The 21553-nt window shown below is 40.6% G+C and overlaps 2 protein-coding genes across 3 annotated transcripts in view; one reads left to right on the forward strand and one right to left on the reverse strand.

The window, feature by feature from the left end:
• Fstl5 (follistatin-like 5) overlaps positions 1-21553 on the forward strand; it is a 45062-nt gene that overhangs the window by 20116 nt on the left and 3393 nt on the right. The window contains exons 2-10 of one of the 2 annotated variants that reach the window (XM_046615077.2): positions 15177-15266; positions 15561-15693; positions 16623-16847; positions 17447-17619; positions 17853-17987; positions 18692-18839; positions 18994-19154; positions 20222-20345; positions 20429-20785. In XM_046615077.2, coding sequence (XP_046471033.1) covers positions 15183-15266; positions 15561-15693; positions 16623-16847; positions 17447-17619; positions 17853-17987; positions 18692-18839; positions 18994-19154; positions 20222-20345; positions 20429-20785 — 1540 coding nt within the window. In that variant the 5' untranslated portion in view covers positions 15177-15182. The remainder of the gene's footprint in view (positions 1-15176; positions 15267-15560; positions 15694-16622; positions 16848-17446; positions 17620-17852; positions 17988-18691; positions 18840-18993; positions 19155-20221; positions 20346-20428; positions 20786-21553) is intronic. The other variant, XM_046615078.2, reaches the window with a different exon arrangement.
• On the reverse strand, positions 10951-20580 carry LOC124213622 (uncharacterized). Its single transcript, XM_069134381.1, has 4 exons — positions 19802-20580; positions 19247-19422; positions 18933-19173; positions 10951-12318 (listed from the first exon to the last, which is right to left on the reverse strand). The coding sequence occupies exon 4, from the start codon at positions 12277-12279 to the stop codon at positions 10951-10953; it is 1329 nt and encodes a 442-aa protein (XP_068990482.1). The 5' UTR covers positions 12280-12318; positions 18933-19173; positions 19247-19422; positions 19802-20580.

The following is a 21553-nucleotide window of genomic DNA, read 5'->3' on the forward strand; positions in this document are numbered from 1 at the left end:
AGAAAATTGCCCAATGACTTTCAGTTGCAGCGTAGTGTATGCAGGGTATAAAGAAAATTGGACAATCGAACAACCTGCAGCGATACAGCGTGTGCAGCGGAGATTTCCGTCGGAACAACGTTTATGCATGTTTAAATCCGTTTCGCAAAAATTGCGTTACCTTGCTGTAACGCCACGACTGCTAGGTCCGCATAGGAGTTCATAGTCAGCTTGGAATCACGCTGAACAATGAAATGAAACACTCGTTTCCGCTTCAATTGGCCTGCCGCATACCGCAGGATGGTTAGAATAGATAAATTCCATGACGGGCTTTTTGTTTATGGATTACGAAACTAGCGGCGTATAGACAAGGGTAATTACATCCAGTATTTATACGTAACGTGTATCTATTCACCTGTAAGTTATATTTTGCTCTCTTTCGGCCATTTCACTTTTTTTGTAAACTGGACGACAATCACTTTCGGAATATCATTGGCAGATACGTTACCGCACAGATTCGTTACCAATTATTTGGTGATTTATCAATTTTACTATTATACTGCATCGCAGGACCATAGAACGTATCAGTTTTCTTATACTCACGATTCTACCTTGATCAATTGAGTAAAAAGATACATTTATTATTTATATTTGCCAGGCAAGTGAATACAAATTACAGATTATTCGCAATGGTGAAAGTAATAAAGAGATGGAAAAACCATATTATTAATTTCACGTGAAATCATGAATTTTGACTATCTGGATGGTTAATAATTAATTTGGTCACTACTTATTACAGATTTAACGGAAACTGGCATATCAAGACGGTTTCGCTCGGTTCGATTGATTTTACGCGAATCTAAAAATCTTATCCCATATCATCAAGTAACACTGAAGTACAGTGTCAGCTACCGTCTGGAACCTCAATCTGTGTCATATGATACTGGTGCCGTAAGTTCGTTGTAACTTGTATGAATCAATTAATTTTTTTTACACGTTTTCCAATCACCGATTACCGAATTAATCACACGTCATCGCTGCGAAAGCATATTTCGATTTTATTTATTTGACACTCTCATGCAAAGATGAAAATAAATACCCGCGGGCAAAGGTCTTTTTGGTAACTACGATAACTATTTTTACAGTGTACCAAATTCCGCGTATTGTATGCGAAACTATGAATTTATTGTAGCTTACCAAAGGAAGAAAAATAAAAAAAAAAAATAGTCACACTAATCATAAAACGCGACTGTATTTTTTCCCCGTCTTTATAATTATGGATAAAAGGTGACGCTCTTATGTAATTTTTATCCGATGAAGTGAAGCAATTTTTTTTTTTTTACGTCGGTATACTTTTTTCGTCTACATGTACTTTTTTGTGACCCAAAATCTCATAAGTGAACTGCACCTGCAAGGATACAAAATCGGTACCTGTACAAAGGATTCGCTTGCAAAGCAGAAAGTCATTAGCCTTGCTCTAAGCTTAATTGGAGTTTAATCTATTCGGTAACGGGCAAACTATACGATCGCTTCTCAACTTCGTGGCCAGATTATAATAGGTATATACCATACTGTATACCTATTATTCTGTCACTTTTTCTCATCTCTTTTTTTTTCTCGTAGACAAGATCGTGAAAGTTTGACTTGCACCGTACACCTGATTCAATTGTAGGTTTCTGTACTTTTTTTTTTTTGAGTGGGGTAGAGGGGGCATGAGCCAAACAGCGTATACGCCGGTATGAATTTCTACCACAATAATAAGCGGTATATAGTGTTCACATCACCGTAAATCGGCTACTTATCAAAAAAATTTTGATGACGCATGCATCGCATCAAAATCGGAGGTAGAGAGTGCTAGCTTTCTTTTCCGAGCGTATAATCAGACGTGAGATGTACCAGAGACGAATTATAATTGAATAAATAAATAAATGAATGAATGAAACAGCGCGTCTGCAACTCTTTTATGTAACGCATCATACTCGTGTATATATTAATAATTCAGAATGCACTTGTAAGTAACCATCATAAATCTTAACGCCGAAGATATTCTAATAAGATACAATAAGCGAAACGATAATTAATTATCCACGCCCGCGCGTGATTTACCAAAGCAGGTTACATATTATCGTTGCGTAAGTCAAATACATCGTTACACCAAGGGAAACTATTTTTTCTTACTCGCATGATGGCATAAGTGCATTATATTATTGCACGACACGCTACAACGCGAATGTCTGTAATATGCGGTACCTTATATACCGCAAACATGCAGTTGAAACACCTCGAGAACGAGGAGGAGTAATTTCTGCACCTCATGCACGTAATCACACGCCTATCCAATGGATGAAACATATGTTAATACGATTATACCGCATATAGTAGAGCTAACTCCTGATTTAATTGCGATGCAGTCACGTTCACTTATTTAATATTGGCAATTATACAAGCACTTAATGCCTTACTCGACTCGCACTTTACGGATTTCCGATGCATTCTGATATCACGTGGTGTAGATCACGATTTATTTATCCAATCAATCAAGGCTGAGTTTATTTATAGGTGTAGTTTTCGACCGTGATGAAATAATTGTAGACCAGAGGTTAATCAATCTCCAAGTAAAAGGCTCACGTTTTATAGAAAATACTGCATATTTCGATATTCTGCACTTGATCATAATTCCGTCGTACCATTGACCATATTGATTTTCACTCGAATGAAGAAAAAAGAAGAATAATTTGGCAAAAAAAAAAAAAAGCTGCTAAACTTGTTATACATGATTTACCACATTAGATACGGACATTATACAATATTTGCAATTGATCCTGAAACAGAAACAAAACAATTCCTGTACGTTATACAAAACTGAAAAACAGACTGTCGAACGTTTAAATCTATTTGTTTAATTCAAGTGTGTATATTAGGGTGGTCTTTAACGTCTTTAATAAGTCTGTTTTGTAAATTTTTAGGCTATCGGGAGCTCAAAAGCTTTCAAATTGATGAAAAAAAAAGTCCCTAAATATTTGAGCTCTCTTGAGTTCAACATTGTCATATATTTTATGATACAGTTGCTTATTTCGTAGCTATACTTGACGGAATGATAATTCTGTATAAATTAAACTTTGAATGTTAATTAACATACGAATGCTTTTATTTGCGAATTTTCTGCATCAGAGCTTTTTTGTAGAGCGATCAATTCTCTACAAAAATAAGTATATTGCATTATTGACGGTGTATTCGCCAACGACTTATAAAATTATAAAGTTATATAAAATCAAGAGGAAGAAAAGTATTTCCCATATTATTTCCATAAGATACTTCGATGGCAAAGCGGACTATCTTAGAGTTGATATAGAGAGCTAAAATTTTCAGGGAATTTTTTATTTATCAATTTGAAATCGTTCAAGCACCTGAGAGCATAAAAATTCAAACACAGACCTATTAAGGATCACCCTAGTGTTTATGCAGAATTACTTGATCTCGTGAATAACTCCATTTTCTAGAATTTTAGCGATAAAAAATACGGTTACCTTCACATAACGCAAGCGGTGTTTGCGAATTGCGAACGCGCGTTATGTGCAACTGCATAAACTGCATAAGAGTTGTGTGCGGATAGCGCTAAACCATTATCGCGTCACGCGAAAGCTGTCTTACATTTTCCGTATCGATCAACGTCGCGTAAAGGCAGCTAGATGTAATGGTTATAGATACGTAAGCACATGCATTCGTACACAGGCAGAAGACTGATGTTTATTAATGTACGGGTGGCGGTTTTCGAGGCAGAAAAGAGAAACCTCCGGAGGTTTTCGATACCATTATTATACCTGCATCGCGTACACGTGCGTGTACTCGATGATTGAACTCGTCAAATCAGCTAGTCACACCTAGAGCATCTCATTTTTTCAATCCCTCACTCTCACGCACGACGACTCTCAATAATAATTTTCACTACCTCCTCTGGTCGTAACCCGAATTCGTTTAGCTATCAGAATAATCTTCATGGTGGGAGTCTCGAACGGTACGTACTTTCAGTTTTCGCATGCCGTTCGTCACGTAGGACGAAAGTCGCGCGTTATGCGCATAGAGTTATACTCTCGAGAAAAACATTACGGGAGTTTTCTGTGAAACTGAGAAGAAACTTAAAATCCCTTGACCACATGAATATTCAGATTTTATACCATGCAAAAAATTGAACCATTATTCATGCAGTAAAGTCTTAATTACGGCAACTGTAATTCAGGACGGATTATAATAATTGCTTGGTGAGGAAACATTTACTCGCTCATTTTATACCTGTATCTATGTCATGAATTTTTATCCGGCAGCATTCGTATAGAGATAGAGAGATATTTAGAAAGATTAAAACTCGTTTAAAAAAACAAGGAAATAAAACCGAAACGTGATTCAAATCTCGTGAAATCTGTGATACATATACTTAAAATGTGATAATTAAACGAGGTTAGTCACCCTTCCAATATAATCCACCAACGGTACCAGCTACTCATACATACAGTGTATATAAGCGGGGCATAAATTTGAATACCAAATTAATCCGTTCCGGGTTCACGCGATGATGCTCGTCAGAAAGCATATGAGCGAGTTAAGGCGTAGGAGATGCTTTCTAAACCAAGCGGAGCCGTTTGAAGCAGGCCTACTAAAGTCGTCCAACTTTTCATTATCACCTACCTACAAATACCAGGCAAATTACACCCAACGAAAAATAATAGCCGCAAAGCATCGAAATAAAATAAAAATAAGGTCACGGGCAATAACGTGAGTTCGCTGACCGAAATAGTCGCTAGATGTACGTACACCTGGCGTGCTTGAACCCGATCTCAACCAAGTTGAACAACTCTCATATCACGGGTTGGGTTGGAGTGGCAAAGTGAAAAAGTTTGTCCAGCATCGAGGTCACCGACAAAGACTGTCGAGTGAAACTGATTCTAAGTAAGGAAGAAAACGGGACTCGACACTCGACTCGGCGTCGTCGGATAGAATTAGCATGACGGATCTTAACGTGTATGCTCATCTGCATACCGAGAGGAAACAGTGAAATTTAATAGATTGCGTGTCAGTCTGTGTTTGTTCGAGATTTGTCGGATTTTCGTACAGGCCGGTCACCTTAAGCTTCGACTGTCGAATACGGCTTACGGAGGTTACGTTGGTGGTGCATATTTTTTTTGATAATTAGGATTCGAATATCTGATATAGGGATGCAGGAATTTGTCGAAAATTTTCATTGCAGTAAACTGTCCGATGACCGATCACCGCTACGAGTCACGATAACAATGTAATTTCAATTCGCTCCTAAGTAACGCGGGAGAGTTTAAAATCTCATGCCCAGTTTCGAGTAAATCGGCTCCCCTGCCTTGCAGAGGAAAATATTACCGCGGTAGGATTTTTTCAGCCAATAGATTTCTAGCATACCTTTCAAGCACATTGCTATTGAGTGTAAGACCTGTGCAGGATGCCTGACAAAACTTGGATAGTAATTCCGTACGTGCACACAACGATGCAAGGACGTTTTCTACGTTAGCGAAGGTTCGCCAGAGGCCTATAAAATTCAATTAATTTTCACACACGCAGTCATCGCTTAATCAGCAAAGTTTCACTGTTTTCTCTCGGTATATATTCAAACGAGCTCGATGCCAGGATACGTGCGCCGTAGCAAAATCACACTAAAACCAATTTGTCCAACTCCGGGGTGTTTGAAAATTGTAACGCTGAAACCGAGTTGTCCAATCCTTGAGCTTCGGTATCAAGCACATTGGGTGTACATTTAGTTGTATTGCGAAACGTGGGTGTCGAAAGCGTTGAAATATGACACGGGGTTTAAAGACCCCTCGACCAACAACAACGGGAGAACCCAACGAGGCTGCATACACAGCTACTCCGTTATACATAAGGCGCCTGAAAAACGGTCCTCGGCCATTGTTGGATATTATATTACTGTTATTATCACCGCTATACCTTTATTGTTATTGTTATTACTATCATCGTCATCCCCGCGTAGCCGAGAGTTTCTTTGCACTGGCGTAGAGATATAGTATATATATATATACATGCATATATATATATTATATATTATACGTAACCCACTTATATACGTATAACGTACGTAGAGACGTGTACCCGCCTATACCAACGTACACATAGCGTATATATATATATATACATATCTATAAGATAGAAGAGTGGTGGCAGAGCGGGAGCGGGAGCTCAAGTCCTTAAAGTCCTTATCCCACGGGATGAAGAGGGTTTACCCTGCCAGAATTGAGAGAGATAAGCTCGGTGTCGCCGCGGCTTACCGGCGGGACCTCCAGGTATAAATCTGATAAATTTCCCCCACCCCCATCCCTCCCCCCCCCCCCCCGCCATTTGCTTCCTTCCTTCCTTCCTCCTAGGTAATAATTAATTTTCGCGCCGCGTTGTAAAGCGGTACGCGTTTGTACCATCCTATGTATTGCAACGCGGGTTGTTTGTGGAGTGCTCGGTATGATATTGGAGGGATTATCGCCGTGGAAAAGAAACAATCGTTTAAAAGAAGAATGCAATTTCCCTTCTCTCTGCATTATTTTCGTCGTTTTTTTTTTTTCGTTTTTTTTTTCCTACAGCATCTCTCTTTTCCAACTTGGCCCGCAAACCGGGCCAAGAGTCTGGAACTCGACTAATCCCGATGTTAAATGTGTCTTTAAATGTTTTTCTAGATTTTTGAACTCATACCGCAACGTCTATGTTTCGAATTCCGAGATTCTTTGAACGGATGATGACGAAGAAGTGACCCAAGCAGTCCTGATTACTTACGCGTGACCAGGCATAACTTTGATAAATTGGTAATTTGTATAATGTACAATTTTTTATCCAACTTCGATCCGCTGTCGCATAGACAAAAGCCACGACAAATCGGTGTATAAAAAAAAAAAAAAAAAAAAAAAAAACTAATACTCCTTCGCGGGGACACCGAAGGTGGGGCCGGATATGAAGGCGGCCCAACAGATACAGGGGGTAAGCCTTCCATGCGGGGGTGTATTTGAACCGATTTCTGCCCGTTGTCCTACGGCCGTAATCCATGTAGCTGGCGCGGACGCTGTCGGACCACCGCCGGTGGAAATAATGGACCCGAAATCAATCAGACTTTCAAGTTCTCCCGACAAACGACCCGCATCAATCGTCCTGCACCAACGGAGCGCGCGATACCCGGGCGAACACGTTTAAATTGGCTCGGGTCACCCCGGGTGGCTGGTACATTTTTCATCTCGTACAACCTGCGAGCCGGCAACCTCCTCCCCCTTTCGCGGTTTTTCGATTTTCGACTGCCTGCCCCTCGCGAAAGCAACTCGCTCGACGAACCCTAAATCATCCCCTCGTTTATCAGCGTATTATATAGACCGAGTCTCCGATGGAGGATACGTGTGTAGGTGCGTAATAGTAATGGTAATGATGATGACGGTTACGGCTATGAAAGAGTTGCGTAGTCGGGAGAATCATACAAAAGTACGACTTTACCGAACTTTAGTCCCTGTCGTGCCTACCTCTAATTACTCGGGCTATTCATGTCTACTTTCCAGTTTGCACTTTTCTCGGCTAGATTATTTTCGGTAACGCTAGAAGACTAAACTCGACGAGTTACTCTTGCGTTTGTTTTCCAATATATACCTACTCAATTCGTATATTTATGTTCAAACATATGAGTTTAGAGTCGATCTACGTCGTAAAAATTGATCTAATGCTAACCGGGAAATTACGGATGTTAATCAGTTGTGTACATTGACACCGATTTTTATTATACTTGGAGAGAGTTTGTGAATTTTAAATTTTTCAATGCTTCGAACACGATGTTCGATTTTTTTATATTTTACAACTTTCGATATACTCGATAACATGATCTCATTCTCAATCTATATGATATTGACGCGACGTGTCTTTCCATTTTTTAATCTTATGATACACGAAGTAAACAACAAGAAAATATGGCTCGAACAAAGTTGTGATTAATTTCTGAAAAAAACGGCGTGTCGTGTAACTTTATTGGGTAAACCGTTTAGAGGATGTGATATACAGGGTGTCTCATTTTAATTAATCAATTTAAATATCTTGAAGACCAAAAGTGTGAGTGAAAAATGTTTCAGACACAAGTTGTGAGTTTCGAAGGGGGACAAAAGCTGAGAGCGTCAGATTTTTCGTAAGTGGACCCGCCAAAGTCAGATGAAGATCAACTTAATTTTATCAAACAGAACGGTATATTTTTTTCATAGGCATCTGGAAGAGCATCAAATTTTGCAATAAAAAGTACTTACACACTCTCACCACCTAAACTCGAGTGGTGATAAGATACGAGCCAAGTATTTTTCGATGCAGAATTTGATGCTCTTTCATATGACGATGAAAAAAATATACTGTTCATTTAAAAAAAAAACTTTGTTAATCTTCACTGGACCTTGGCGAGTCCGCTTGAAAAAAATCCGACACTTTAATTCATCTTCTTTCAATCTTCGAACCATTCAACTTTTGTTCGAAACATTTTTCACTCACACTTTTGGTTTTCGAGATATTTGATTGGATTGATTACAATGAGACACCCCGTGTAATTGCAACTTATTTTTACATATGCACGTAGAAGTGAAAAAATAAACAATCAGATGTTAGTGATTTCAAGAATTGAAATTACGTACCTTACAAATATATGTATAACATTTTTCAAAGAAGCTTCGGATGAAATCCTCGTTTCACGTATATTTGTGATTTTTCATGCGGATATTATCCAAATCAGTCAAGACATTTGTCCGGACGTCAGCTGGATAAAAAATTATACACACGACGTATCTTATATAATATACAATACGCATGAGAAGCTTGCAGAAAATACTTTCAAACTTACGGAGGAAGAAAAAGAAAAAAAAAAAAAAGGATGGGGATGCAAAAACGTTCAAAAGACGGAGAAATAGAAAGAGAGACATTTTTCTTCGATCCGACGTTTTCCGCGATACGGTAAATCACTCCGCGAATGCGTTCATGCTTAAACTCGTCCTCCTCTACACTCGCGCAGGCCTTAAAGGAAAGAGGATGAAAACAAACTGATCCGCATCTCATAGAAAATACATAGCAAGGAAGAACAACTGGCAAAACGCACGAGTCACAGGCGCCATTTTTCAACCGTAACTTGTCGGGGGTTTCGAAGAAGATAATAATCGGTGAGTTAAATTTGAAATGTGCAATAACTTAATACAGGAGACCTACGTATTTACAGATTATCAACAAATTCAAATTTTCAAAGTAAAAATATAAAACTGCAGTGATCGATTTGAAATAATCCAATTAACTGCGGTGAACCGTAATTCCCAAATTCGCAATAGCAATCGGCAACGAGCTACCTTAAATAATAAAAAATGATAGCATAAATTAGCGCTACGAATTAACTGTTCAAAATCACGAAATTGAACGTAGTCGAAAATAACCACGGGATGACGATTCTACAACGGTAGGAAAATCGTGATTTCAGACCTAATTTATACGCTAGCTGGCCAATATGCGTAACTCTCGCACAATTAGTTTACTCGCACCTACGACACTGCAAAATGTGACTGGGAAAACCGATGAAATTCGCAAAAATCGAAACTTAGTTTATTTTCGACGCATCCTATAACTCACCCTGACAAGGGAAGACTCAGCGGACGGAATTTTTATTTTCTTCCAAACTTGTATTACGTGAGGGTCGTTACAATTTTCCAAAACACGCGCGGAATAAGGATTCGTTGAATTCACCAAATATGGTGATCAAATATTATATGTCGAAAGAAGCACTTTTAAAATTAAAATTCATAAGTGATGAGAACTCGGTAATTTTGGTTATTGAATGAAACGATGATTAATTAAATCAACAAAACAGTTTCTTCGGCATATTTGTTAAATTCAACTAATTCTTTTTTGATACTATCAGGAGTGCTTTCCACAAACTCGAAAAAAATCTACATTCTTCAAGATCATTCATTAAACTTTGATACGCAAAATGTTATTATTAAAATAAGGTTTCAAGAATTCTTTTTATCATTTTTAATCACACGCGTCGGTGTGCGATTTCTCCGTAGGTAGGACTTCAGACGAACCAGTCAATATATTTTACTAAAATTATAATGGAAAATAAATTACGGTGACGAACAACGGAGATATTGTGCGTGGTTATAGTCTCGTAAAAAAGTAAACCTCTATGGCTAAATATAAATCACATCCAAAAATAATATTACTATTTTACCAATTATTTTTCAAACTGTATCATTCGCGAACAATTTTCTTATTGGTTGGCTGCAATGAGTACTTTCCACCCTGGAGTGCAACACTTGTGATCTAGGCGTGGACTCCAGACCGGACGAATCTTCACGTGATGTTTACCGATATAGTGGCTCACTGATTGGCGTTTCCCCATTGTGCCGAGAGAGCCTTCGCTTATAGTTGCCATTATTCTCTGCGATACTTTATCATATTCTTATCCGCTTGTAGTCCGTAGATTTTGGTAGCTTCCGGGTACAACGCTTAAGGGAAAAGGGGAAACAAAGAACAACAACAAAATGAAATTAAAAAAAAAAAACCTTAATTTGGAAAACATACTTTTGCCACCTTTCGGAGTATCGTATTCGCGAAACATTTCAGAATCAGGCATTAAATAGTCCTCAGATCATCATGCGATCCATGAATTAAGCCGTCCAAAATTCATGAATCAATTTGTAACTGAAAAAGTCCGATGCCTCTACGTTGGAACGTCTACGTATTGTATACGTAACGTATATTGTAAATATAACTTCGGTTGCCTATCTGCCGGTGAAGAGTGAAGAACCTCGAAGGAAATCGTCTCTTTGAATAAACCAAGATATTCCGCAAAGAAGGAAAGACAATTATTTTCTAAAAGCAAAGTTTATCGCATTATAAGCTTGACTTCCGCACAACGAGGAAGAGACTGGAAAAATCCTCACACTGCAACTTCTATCGCCATCCGACGTTGACCGATGGACATCGAGGACTCGAGGCGTAGGCGTTGTACGGCAATAAAGTATCGTACAAATTCTGGCACGCATTGGGTCTCGCGACGTAGGCAGACCCACGATAGACGGGTTGACACCTGGCACAGGGTACCGAAGGTGTACAAGGTAAGCATGGCGGAGGGCACGGCCTGGGCTGGCAGGGGCAAACGGGGGGTGGCCGGGGGCAGGGCACCTTCTTATCGACGATTCCAACGGTCGCGCTTCCGGCAGCCGATCTGCGCCTGGCGCACTTCCGGCGTTCCCCGCAGGCGAGCGGATTGCCGCCCTCGCCGTCGGGTTTCCCACATTTTCCAACCTTTCCCTTTTTGTCCTTCTTGTTGCAGGTTCCCTCGCGGCCGCAGAGCGCCGGTTTCACGTCGCACGACGCGTTTGCGTCGTCTCCCCCGTTTAAGTCACTGATCCCAGTTCCGCTTCCATTTGAACCGTCAGTCCCTCCGCCTCCGCCTCCGCCTCCGCCTCCGCCTCCGCGTTGACCCCTACGCTTACCCCCCTTCCCGCCCTTGTCACTTTTTCCTGACTTTTCACCGCCCCCTCCGCCTCCGTCTTCGCCATCGCCGGATACCCCCGAATCCTTGCCCTTATCGTCGGCACCCTGGATTTTCGACAGGCGAGATTTATCACTCGCGTCGCAGCAGCATATCGTGTCTCTGGGGTCCCTGGGCGGAACGAAAGTCCCGCTGCCCCAGCATCCTCCGGTTAGTTCGTCCAGGGATATTTCCCTGCATTGATACGGTAGTTTCTCGCTGGTTTCCTCCCGCGCGTAGAACAGTCGTTTAGCGTCTTCGGGCACCTCGATTTCCGATATAACCGAACGGCCCAGGTGGGTCAGTCGGAGGTAGGCGGTCACTTTTGCGCCCGAGTCGGTTCCATCCTCGTTGAGAAGGGGGTGAGTATCTTTCGTCGACCTTGACACGGGCTCACGGGGATGGACCGCCGGCCGCTTTCGAGCGACGTCCTCGTTCCGGCGCTTGACACCCTCGATCACGCGGTTGAAAAGGTCGGAAACGTCGACCCGAGTGATCCCCACGCTTTCCGACGACTGACGCTCAAAATACTTTGACAATTCCCTGTGAACGTAAATCTGAAGCTCGACGTTCTCCATCGGTTTTTCCAGCGACGACACCGGAATGGGAAACACCACAGAAACCCCACCGTTGAACGGTTCCACATCGCTGTTCGAACCCCGGTACACTTGGTAGTCTGCTCGCTGGGGGTACAGGCTCGTCCAGTCTTTGTCCAGAAGACGGAACATCATCACAGTCTTCTTCATCACAGCTCTGTCGAACTCCGTCACTCGCGGAACTTCCAGCTGCCTCAAGAAAAATCCGCTTTTTAACAAATAATGCTATACTCATTTTTTTATGTGGAATCGAATCATAACACTCGCCCACTGGCATGTGACCCAAATGACAACCCGTAACAAACCGTGAGGTGTGCTCACGGTTGGGTAGTGTGATTTGTTTCCGCATATTGACCTAGTAGGGAGCCTCTCATTATAAATATTTTCAGGGTACCGTAGATGATAACAGCAATAAATGTAAATCGCTACAAATGCGCATATTCCGGTGCGTTAAGGGAATTAGACTATACATATACATGAGGAATATGTTAATAGTTCCAGTATTATATGCTGGCAGTTAGAAATAGTCGATTTGCGACGCAGCGTCTGGGAACATATGCATATTTGGAATACCAACTGCAAATTAATTACTAAAGGCATGATAAACTTTGTGGGCATCTCGTCGCGTCAATGTTCACAAAAATCCCAGATAATTTTATCTAACGATACGGTATCATAACCTTTCAAGATAATATTTCGCGGCATTACTAAAACCGTTCGTTCCATTCTTTTTCAACATCATTTTTCAAATGTTCGTCAAAATTGGCACGAATGCTTGGCGAAAAAATGGAGAAACATTTTTTAATATATCTCTACCGCAAAGGATTCCGAAAGACAGGCTCACCTGCTCGACAGAAATTTCCAACATCATAAGGTCCAAGTCTGAAGCCACGATCAGAGAAGACATAATTTATCAGGGTTGGATGAAATACAAGAATTTAGAATATGTTATTTCGTAATTGGTTTCCTATTACTGCATGTGTATTTTTGTAATTATCTAAATGAATTTTTTAAAGAAAAATTGTTACTTATGCCAAAATATGTTCAAATCAGAGTGAATACAGTTGACTGATGATTTAACTCAATCAATAGAAAGATCGATAATATTGAAGGCGTGAAGGTAGTCGTTGGGTACGAACGTACCGGAAGTTTTCTGTGAAACTTACCACTCAACGCCGTTAGATATGAAACCAAAGTTACATTCGAAGACCGTACTACCATTTCTGAAAAGATCTAACTCGGCAGCTGACGCTAAACCCGTAATCGGATAGCGATCCATAGATTAGCAATCTCTTTTCAAAAAATGCTCTTGACGCCGACGATGAATCTGTATCCTTATAAAAAACTAAAGTTGTTTAAATAATCCGGAACAAGAGACAAATACTATTATAAAGTAAACACGATTTGCAGACGCCTCACAGACGGATTCAGCCTGTACAGGAGGATACTCGGATATCCTTTTCGGTGGACAGGGTTACGGGGATGGCAGGCGCTCGGCTGTCTGAACGGAGCGACACGACGCGACGAGGACGAACTGTTATTTTAACTTGGCACGTTCATATATATGGTAATGAGCCCCTGCAGAGGAGATTTATTACGCGAATTACGTGTAAACGGGGGCAACGCGCGGTGCCTGGAAGGAGTCTTATACCCGACGTTAAATCCCTCGTCGACCCCCGCGTCGCCTTCTTCCATTCCCTAGCCGCTACAGAGCCGCCCGTTTACGGAGATAATTGAATTTCTGTTGGCGACTAATGCTTCCGCTTAATTAACTCTGATTTCATTGTAATTAATACAGAACGCCAATAATTCAGTATGTAGATATAACGAACACGAAGGCACCTGTACCTACACACACATATATATATATACGTAATATATATATATATATTGTTTGTGTGTATATACACGTACATATCTATACGCAGACCCGATATCTACGTACAAACGACGAACGTTGCGCCGGATGTACGAGACGTGCTGCAGTATAATAAAGCGTTTTAATAATTCCTCGGTAATTTTTCACAACTTTCTCTGCACATTTTTCAAACATAATATATCATAAGTTGGTATATGTAAGAAAATTTTCGTCAGAATTTCTCTCCGAGGGAAACTTTTGATCACAATTTATCAGAACTGATCGATTTGAAATTCTTACGATTCGCCTGCCCGGTGAGATTGTGGTCTGTAACGAGTTCTTTTAACCAAATTTTCTGTACACGGTGAAAAGATGCGATAACACGATTAGCGAGCATTGTGGCAAGTAATATCGGAATATTCTATGATCAATTACGATAAATTACCTTCCTGACTGCGGACTTGGCGATCTGATTTAGTATGCGAGAGAGCTATGGAGACTAGAAGAGACACACAACAGATTACTCTGCGGAACCCCCGCAAAGTAGTTGTGAAACTTTGATTTTAGACCGTCTCAAGCCGTCGCTAAGTGCCGAGGGTAATCTCGCGGCTCCTGCTTCTGTTACCCCGGCTCCTTCTATCCCTGCAGATGCTGCTGTGCCGTTGTTGCCCCGGATCCGTGAGCTCGGCTTCTACTGCTACAAGTTCTTATCTCTAAGCTAAGTTAGACTAGACTAGGGGCTGCCCAACCCCGCTCTGACCCTAGAACCTGGTAAAGGGATATTTTCTGGCGAGGGTACAAAAAGCAGATATCTATGCATGGTACATATATATCTATATACCTATACATGCGAAGGGCGTGGGGGGAAAAAGCATGCAGATCACCCCGGCGATCAGTCTTCGTGGCCCAATTCGAAGACGAAAGCTTTTTCTTTCTCATATATTTTTCACGTACGCTCCTCATATTTATATCAGCACCCAGCCTGTGCAATTTATTCCGCATTACTCGGGAAAGTGCTTTTGCAAAAATAGTCTGCGAATAAGAAATATTGCAGAAATATTATTCAAAGATATTTTCTTCGCGTGATATAAGATTAGACGAGAGTACTGGACAATCCGTGCGTGGTAATATTGGAAAGAAATTTTTACCGCAGAAGAGACTTAATGAAAATTGGAAAATTTTGTTTCAGCCAAGGATGAAATCTGAATGGGCTGGACTGTATTTTGTACTCTTGATAAGCCTCCAGCTATCGAGCACCGCAGGCACATCTCGTTACAAGGTAAGAACGCCGCTGCCCTGAAAGCCTTTACGAATATTACACGTAACTGAAGAAAGCAATAACCGAGAGCTGTGTACCGTGTAGACGGGTACGTAAAATCTATTACGGTCAAACGAACGGTGAAACGAATCGCCTGCAAGACGAGCGGAATACCTATAACTATATGCATTGCACCATCTTCGCACAAATTCCTTGCAAATAATCACAAACTTCGAGACGGTACTTTTTTCAGCATCTCTATAACGTGTAGTTTGCCAATTTATGCTTCGTCATTGAGTACACCGAATGTTTCAGCACTCTCGACGGCATCGCGATTACACCGCAGCTTCGACGGAATCTCCGATCGTCGTCGATCGAGCTTCTCCCGCGGTTTCGCCGTCATCTAGTCAGCCGGATGATCGTAGAATCGTTTCGAGCAAGGGCAAAGGTAAGCAAACTGTGGAGTGGAAAGAGTAAAAGAAATTTCGAATAACCTCGGGGGACGGTTTATATCAATGCATATAGATACAATCTGTACCGTTTTATGATGATTGTCAGTCCGCGTTAGAAGTACTGAATCTTGAGAACGAAGCAAACGACGCAAGTGAAGGTTATCGCGGCGAATATTTGTATGCCGATCGTAACTTTCATTTTCTGGCAGATGATCCTTACTGTTGTTGAGATTTTTTTCTTTCTTTCTTTTTTTGTTTTTCATCCACAAAAGTGTAATTTTCGTATTCACGCAAGTTTGTACACGACGAGAACAATCCAGAATATAAAAGCCACGCCGACGAGGATAACCGTTATCTGCACGCAGACGCACATCCTCGCACATATTGAACGAATACCTTCATCATTCTGTCACTACGCTTTTTTGTCTCGACGACAGATGATGAGGCGAGAATGTCAAACAAAGGAAAACAACCGTATAAAATTCAAAAATATTTACATTTCTCTGATATTTCTCTGGGGGACGTATGTATGATTGTATGTACATGCATAGGGTATGTCAAACAAAACAAAAAATTTTCGAGGTGAAGCATCTGAAATAGAATATATCAGCCAAACATGAGCTCTTAAGATTAAAAATTAAAAAAAAGTGTTTCGGTAAATCTGTAGAAAACAGTCTGCAGACCGACAGTCACACTACATTTCCAAATACTCTGTAACGATTTGAAACTGATCATCGATATTATAGCTTTTGTTCATATTTTCATTATTTTAATTTTAGTATTTTAACGACTATATTTTACATACAAAACAATAATAATTTCGTAAATACGCAATGTACGGCTATCTCTTACGATGAAATCGTTATAAAATATCGATCTTTGGCCAAACAATCTCCTCGTAACCGTATCCGGCAATTTTCCTCAGGCCCTTGCCTTGGCAAGTATTGCGGTGCTGGCAGAGAGTGCGAAATATCTCCGGACGGGGAAGTCGCCCTTTGTATTTGCGTGAGACGGTGTTCCCGTCGGCACCGTCCGGTCTGCGGAAGCGACGGAAGGGTCTACGCAAACCACTGCGAACTACACCGTGCAGCGTGTAATTCTGGTATCCCGCTAATCGCCAGTAGGCTCATGCGATGCCTTCATCGAGCAGGTACGAGGGTTTGTAATGGGCTACTGTAACGATACCGAAATCACGGCGTTGCACACTTGTGCATCTTTCAATTTCATCCACTTTGTCCCTAATACGATGTAGTACGTGTGATGTTTAGACGTATAATACAGACATATGACTAACTTACAGGCATCAAACTAATCGATTAGGTATATACTCTTATCGGGAAATCTTCAACTCGGAGAAAAAAGTCACTTATTGTAACTAAATATTTTTTTCAAACCCTTCGTTCAATCTAAAATGAAAGTGCGTTCGAGGTAATCGATATTTTTTACGATTTCGGTATTAGAACTAGCTTTTTTTTTTTAGTAAGAAAATATAATAATATCTGGGGAATTTTGGTGATTAAGAAAGTGAAATAATTTTTTTTTTTACCTAACCAAGTAGGTTTGTCCTTCGAAGCAAAAAACCGATTTATTTATTATGTTGAATGACGAAGGGTAAACAAAATATTATTTCAAATCAAATAAGGAATTATTTCAATTTATAGCAATACCAACATTTTCTCCGAGTGTTTAGCTCATTAATTACGTACAGTCATCCTGCAATCGCATAGTTTTCGATGTCGCACGTTTCAGACGATCGCCCTCCGGACGCGCCGCGAGTTCTGCCTGTTGGAACCGCCGCGAATCTAACTCTAAAACCGCCTGATCAAAAAGATACGGGGCAGAACAACGTCAAAGAGAATACCATAGACACGGATAGTTATTATCTGGAGGATTGCTCAGCGCAGGAATACGAGATTATGAAGGTGGGTTGGTACGCTTGAAGAAAATATAATTGCGCGGAAAAAAGATGTGTAGGCATAAAAAAATAATTTTTAAATTGCTTTTAAGAATTCGCAAACTAATGATTGCAATTTTGAAAAATTAATATTTTCACCGATTTTCGGAAGTACAAATTTTCTGGCTACCATTTGATTTCCCCAATTTCTTGAGCTTTCCAGGTTTCGAAATTTATGGTGTTTTTTCATTTATCCCACAGGATAACCTGCTGTTATTCAATCACGCTAGACTCATGGCTCAGGATAACCACAGCAAGGAGTATCTTGTCAGCATAATGTTTTCACACTACGATCAGAATAACAATGGGAATTTGGAAAGAGAGGAGTTGGAGCAGGTGAGATGATCGTGTCTGTTATGCAGTTACGTCGATATCGTAATTAGGTGCGATTTCCGTGAGTCAAAAAGTCAGATAAAAATTCGGGATGCGTTATGAAAGATTTGACAAATAAGCAGAATGAATTCTGTTGTTTCGTGTATAAGTTTAAAATTCATGATTTTTCCAAACGGTATACAACCCCTCAATAATTGTTGAATCCTTACAAGATATTATAAAATCAATATAATGAAGCTAGACGTCCTGCAGAGCAGTTTAAAGGGTCGTCAACTTATATTACCGTATAATACTGACCAACGGATCGGACATCAATCATATTTTTTATTACCCCACTTCCCACTTCAGTTTACGAATATGTGTCTCCCAGATCTCTTCAATTTGAATACCGCACTTGTTGCACAATCAAAACGTATACGGCCTCCGTGACGAACGGTAAGCGCGACGTAACACGTAAAACATACAACGACCATTAATACCGTCACCTATATGACCCGTTTCACTTTGTCATGAATGTTTCTCTGGGAGATGATTAATGATTTTTTTACATGAAAAGGGTGCGTCACCACAACCCGTGAGCAGAATATAAGCTGCTGTCGTTATGGTGTCGCAATTGGGCGACAGCTTACATACAAGTCCGAGGATCGAAAGAATCTTCTCAAGCTTTTCTACCATCATTATTGTAAATATTGTTTTTGTTATTCCAGATTGCACAGCGCGAAGACCTGGAGCAGCTAAGCCGAGGTTGTTCACTGGGTCACATGATAAGTTACGACGACGCTGACAAGGATGGACGTTTAAACATCAACGAGTTTTACATGGCATTCAGCAAACTCTACAGTCAGTATGATCAATGTATGAAATATACGGGAGTACGAAAGTACCTATACATCAGTATTCAGTAATACCAAAATCACTTACTAATAATAATAATAAAAATAATAATACCCGTAAATCTGTGACGAGCAATCTAGTGTGACGGGTCTCCGAATTTCATATTGACTTCCAGGCGTATCGGTAGTCTCCCTGGACAAGTCGCGAGAGGTGAATCATGTCTCTGTCAGGGTTGGCGACAACGTTGAAATCAAATGCGACGTTACTGGAACACCGCCACCGCCCCTTGTCTGGCGTAGGCACGAGGCCGACGTTGAAACCCTCGCCGAACAGGAGGTGGAGTCACTTTAGTCCGCTAATGTTAATCCTATTAGACGCATTCAATGTTCGCATCCACTGTGTAAATGTTTCTTCGAAATTATACGTACTGTGTACCAAGATTCTGTGAAATTTGCCATTCTGCACCAGCAGATAGACAACCGAAGCTACATCTGAGGTCACCATGACCCAGGGGTTAACCACTAAAGCAGTCATTGTGTCACCCCTTACTGTAGCGATTTAGCTATCACTGTAATCACGTTGTCATCATAAAACCATCTGCAATCTAACAAATTATTTTTTTAATTGTAATCGTTTGCAATCATATCGCAGTCATTGTGATTACAGTAAGAAAAATAATAATAATAATAATAACCTGCACCAAAAATTTCTACAGCATTTAGAGCATGTAACGACTGAATTCAGACTAGAGAGTGCTATTAACAAGACTATTAATCTTCCCGTCTCGCTTCCCATTATCAGCTAGGCGAAAAGAGTACGCATTATATTTTGGTATACATTATTTAACTTGTAAAAACATAATCACTGATGATTACGTATAATTGCTGTTCTTTTGTAATCACGGTAGTCATGAAATTTTTCTGTAGTCATATGTAGTCCAATTTTCATATTTAAAAGGGGTAATCTTTTGCAATTATAAAAACCTTGATCTAGTCTGTGTAGTCTGCAATCAGTATGTCACTTTCTTCCGAGTGGCTAAGCCCTTGGCTATGGCAGTTTGTCTATTTGTCCGAGTCACACACCTTGTAACGAATTTTGGCCAATCTCAAATTCTCCGTGTCATGCTAAAAACGTTGGACTTGATTCTTGATACACTCTACAAATAAGTAGCAAATCCATTGACTTTAGACGCGAATTGATTTTTGGTATGAGGTCACTTTCTGTGACGTATTGTAAGGTCTGATTAAACCAGAGAAACAGACTGTACCACCATTTCTAAAAAGATATGATTGAGAAAGTCCAGATTTTGGTACTGAACATTTTTCAAATGAAATCGAGCTTCACTTTCCATCAGGCTTGATATTAAGGTCGTCAACTTGCTCCTGTAATCGATGATCTTCCAGATCCGAGTTTTCAACGACGGAAGCCTCTATTTGAAACGAGTCCAGCTCGTCCACGCTGGTAACTACACTTGTCACGCCCTGAGGAACAAGGACGTAGTTCAGACGCACGTGGTGACGGTTCACAGTGAGTACGGCGCTCCTAAAACTTTCTTAAATTGTTGGATAATCAGATTGCGGTTCATCTTCCGAGTGTCCCTCAACTTCCAGCCGTCCCTGAAGTCCGCGTTACGCCACGACTCCAGTCGAAACGACCTGGTGAAGAGGCCACGATGTGGTGTCACGTGGTAGGCGAGCCTCTGCCTCGCGTCGAGTGGCTCAAGAACGACGAACCCCTGCGCCTCAAACAGGGCGACGACGATGACGACGAAGCCGTCGGGGATGACGATGGCGACGATGGTGAAGATGACGATAGTGGGAAGTACGATGTCGTTGGTAATGGGACCAGGCTAGTCGTTAGAAACGTTGGATACGCCGACACCGGCGCCTACATGTGCCAGGCTACGAGTGTGGGAGGGTTGACCAGGGATATAAGCAGTTTGGTGATTCAGGAACAGCCCACACCGAGTGCGTAATCCCAGTGTGGAAAATTTTTTACTTGAAAATTCAGATACTACACAGAAAACATTGGTGAATGTTGGTAATTTATGTCTCGACAACCAAATATTCAATTCGAATGGGACGTGTTTTATTAAAACGTACATTACAGACTTTGCTTTATTTAGATATTATTTTCATTGATAATAAAGTCAACTATTTCGCTTAGTGACATATTTTGCGGTGTTCAAGATATTTCGAAAACTGCTCCAACGACTTACTTCAACTTTAGACAGTTATTCTTGAAAAGTTTATTCTCTTGGCCACGATTCCATTTTTTATCAACTTTGCGCTTCCCTTGTTTCAGAGAAAAAAGATAATACAGAAAATTGTTATTATACAAATCACCCCGGAAACGAAACGTTGAGTTTTCATCATCTTCACATTTTAATTTTTTTCAACAAAACCTGACGCAGAGGATAAACTCTCTAAGAATACTGTCTTAAAATAAAGTAAACCGGTTGCGCTGTTTTTAAGATACCATAGGCACCGTAAAACATATCATTGATTGTCAGTGCATGCGCGCATTACAGAAAAGAACACTTAACTCCTAGGACTTAAAAGTAGTCTTGTAGTACTCTGCGCATGCGCATTCGCATACTCACTCGACCGTAATAGAAACGGGTACTTTGTGTACGGAAAACACGCATGGAAAAATGCATAAAACATGTTTGCGTTTTATAAAAATATTGAAACGCAGTTCGATTACCATAATTTTGAATAAAACAAACCCCAATC

This window comes from Neodiprion pinetum, chromosome 3, assembly GCF_021155775.2.
Source record: "Neodiprion pinetum isolate iyNeoPine1 chromosome 3, iyNeoPine1.2, whole genome shotgun sequence".
Taxonomy (NCBI): Eukaryota; Metazoa; Arthropoda; class Insecta; order Hymenoptera; family Diprionidae; genus Neodiprion; species Neodiprion pinetum.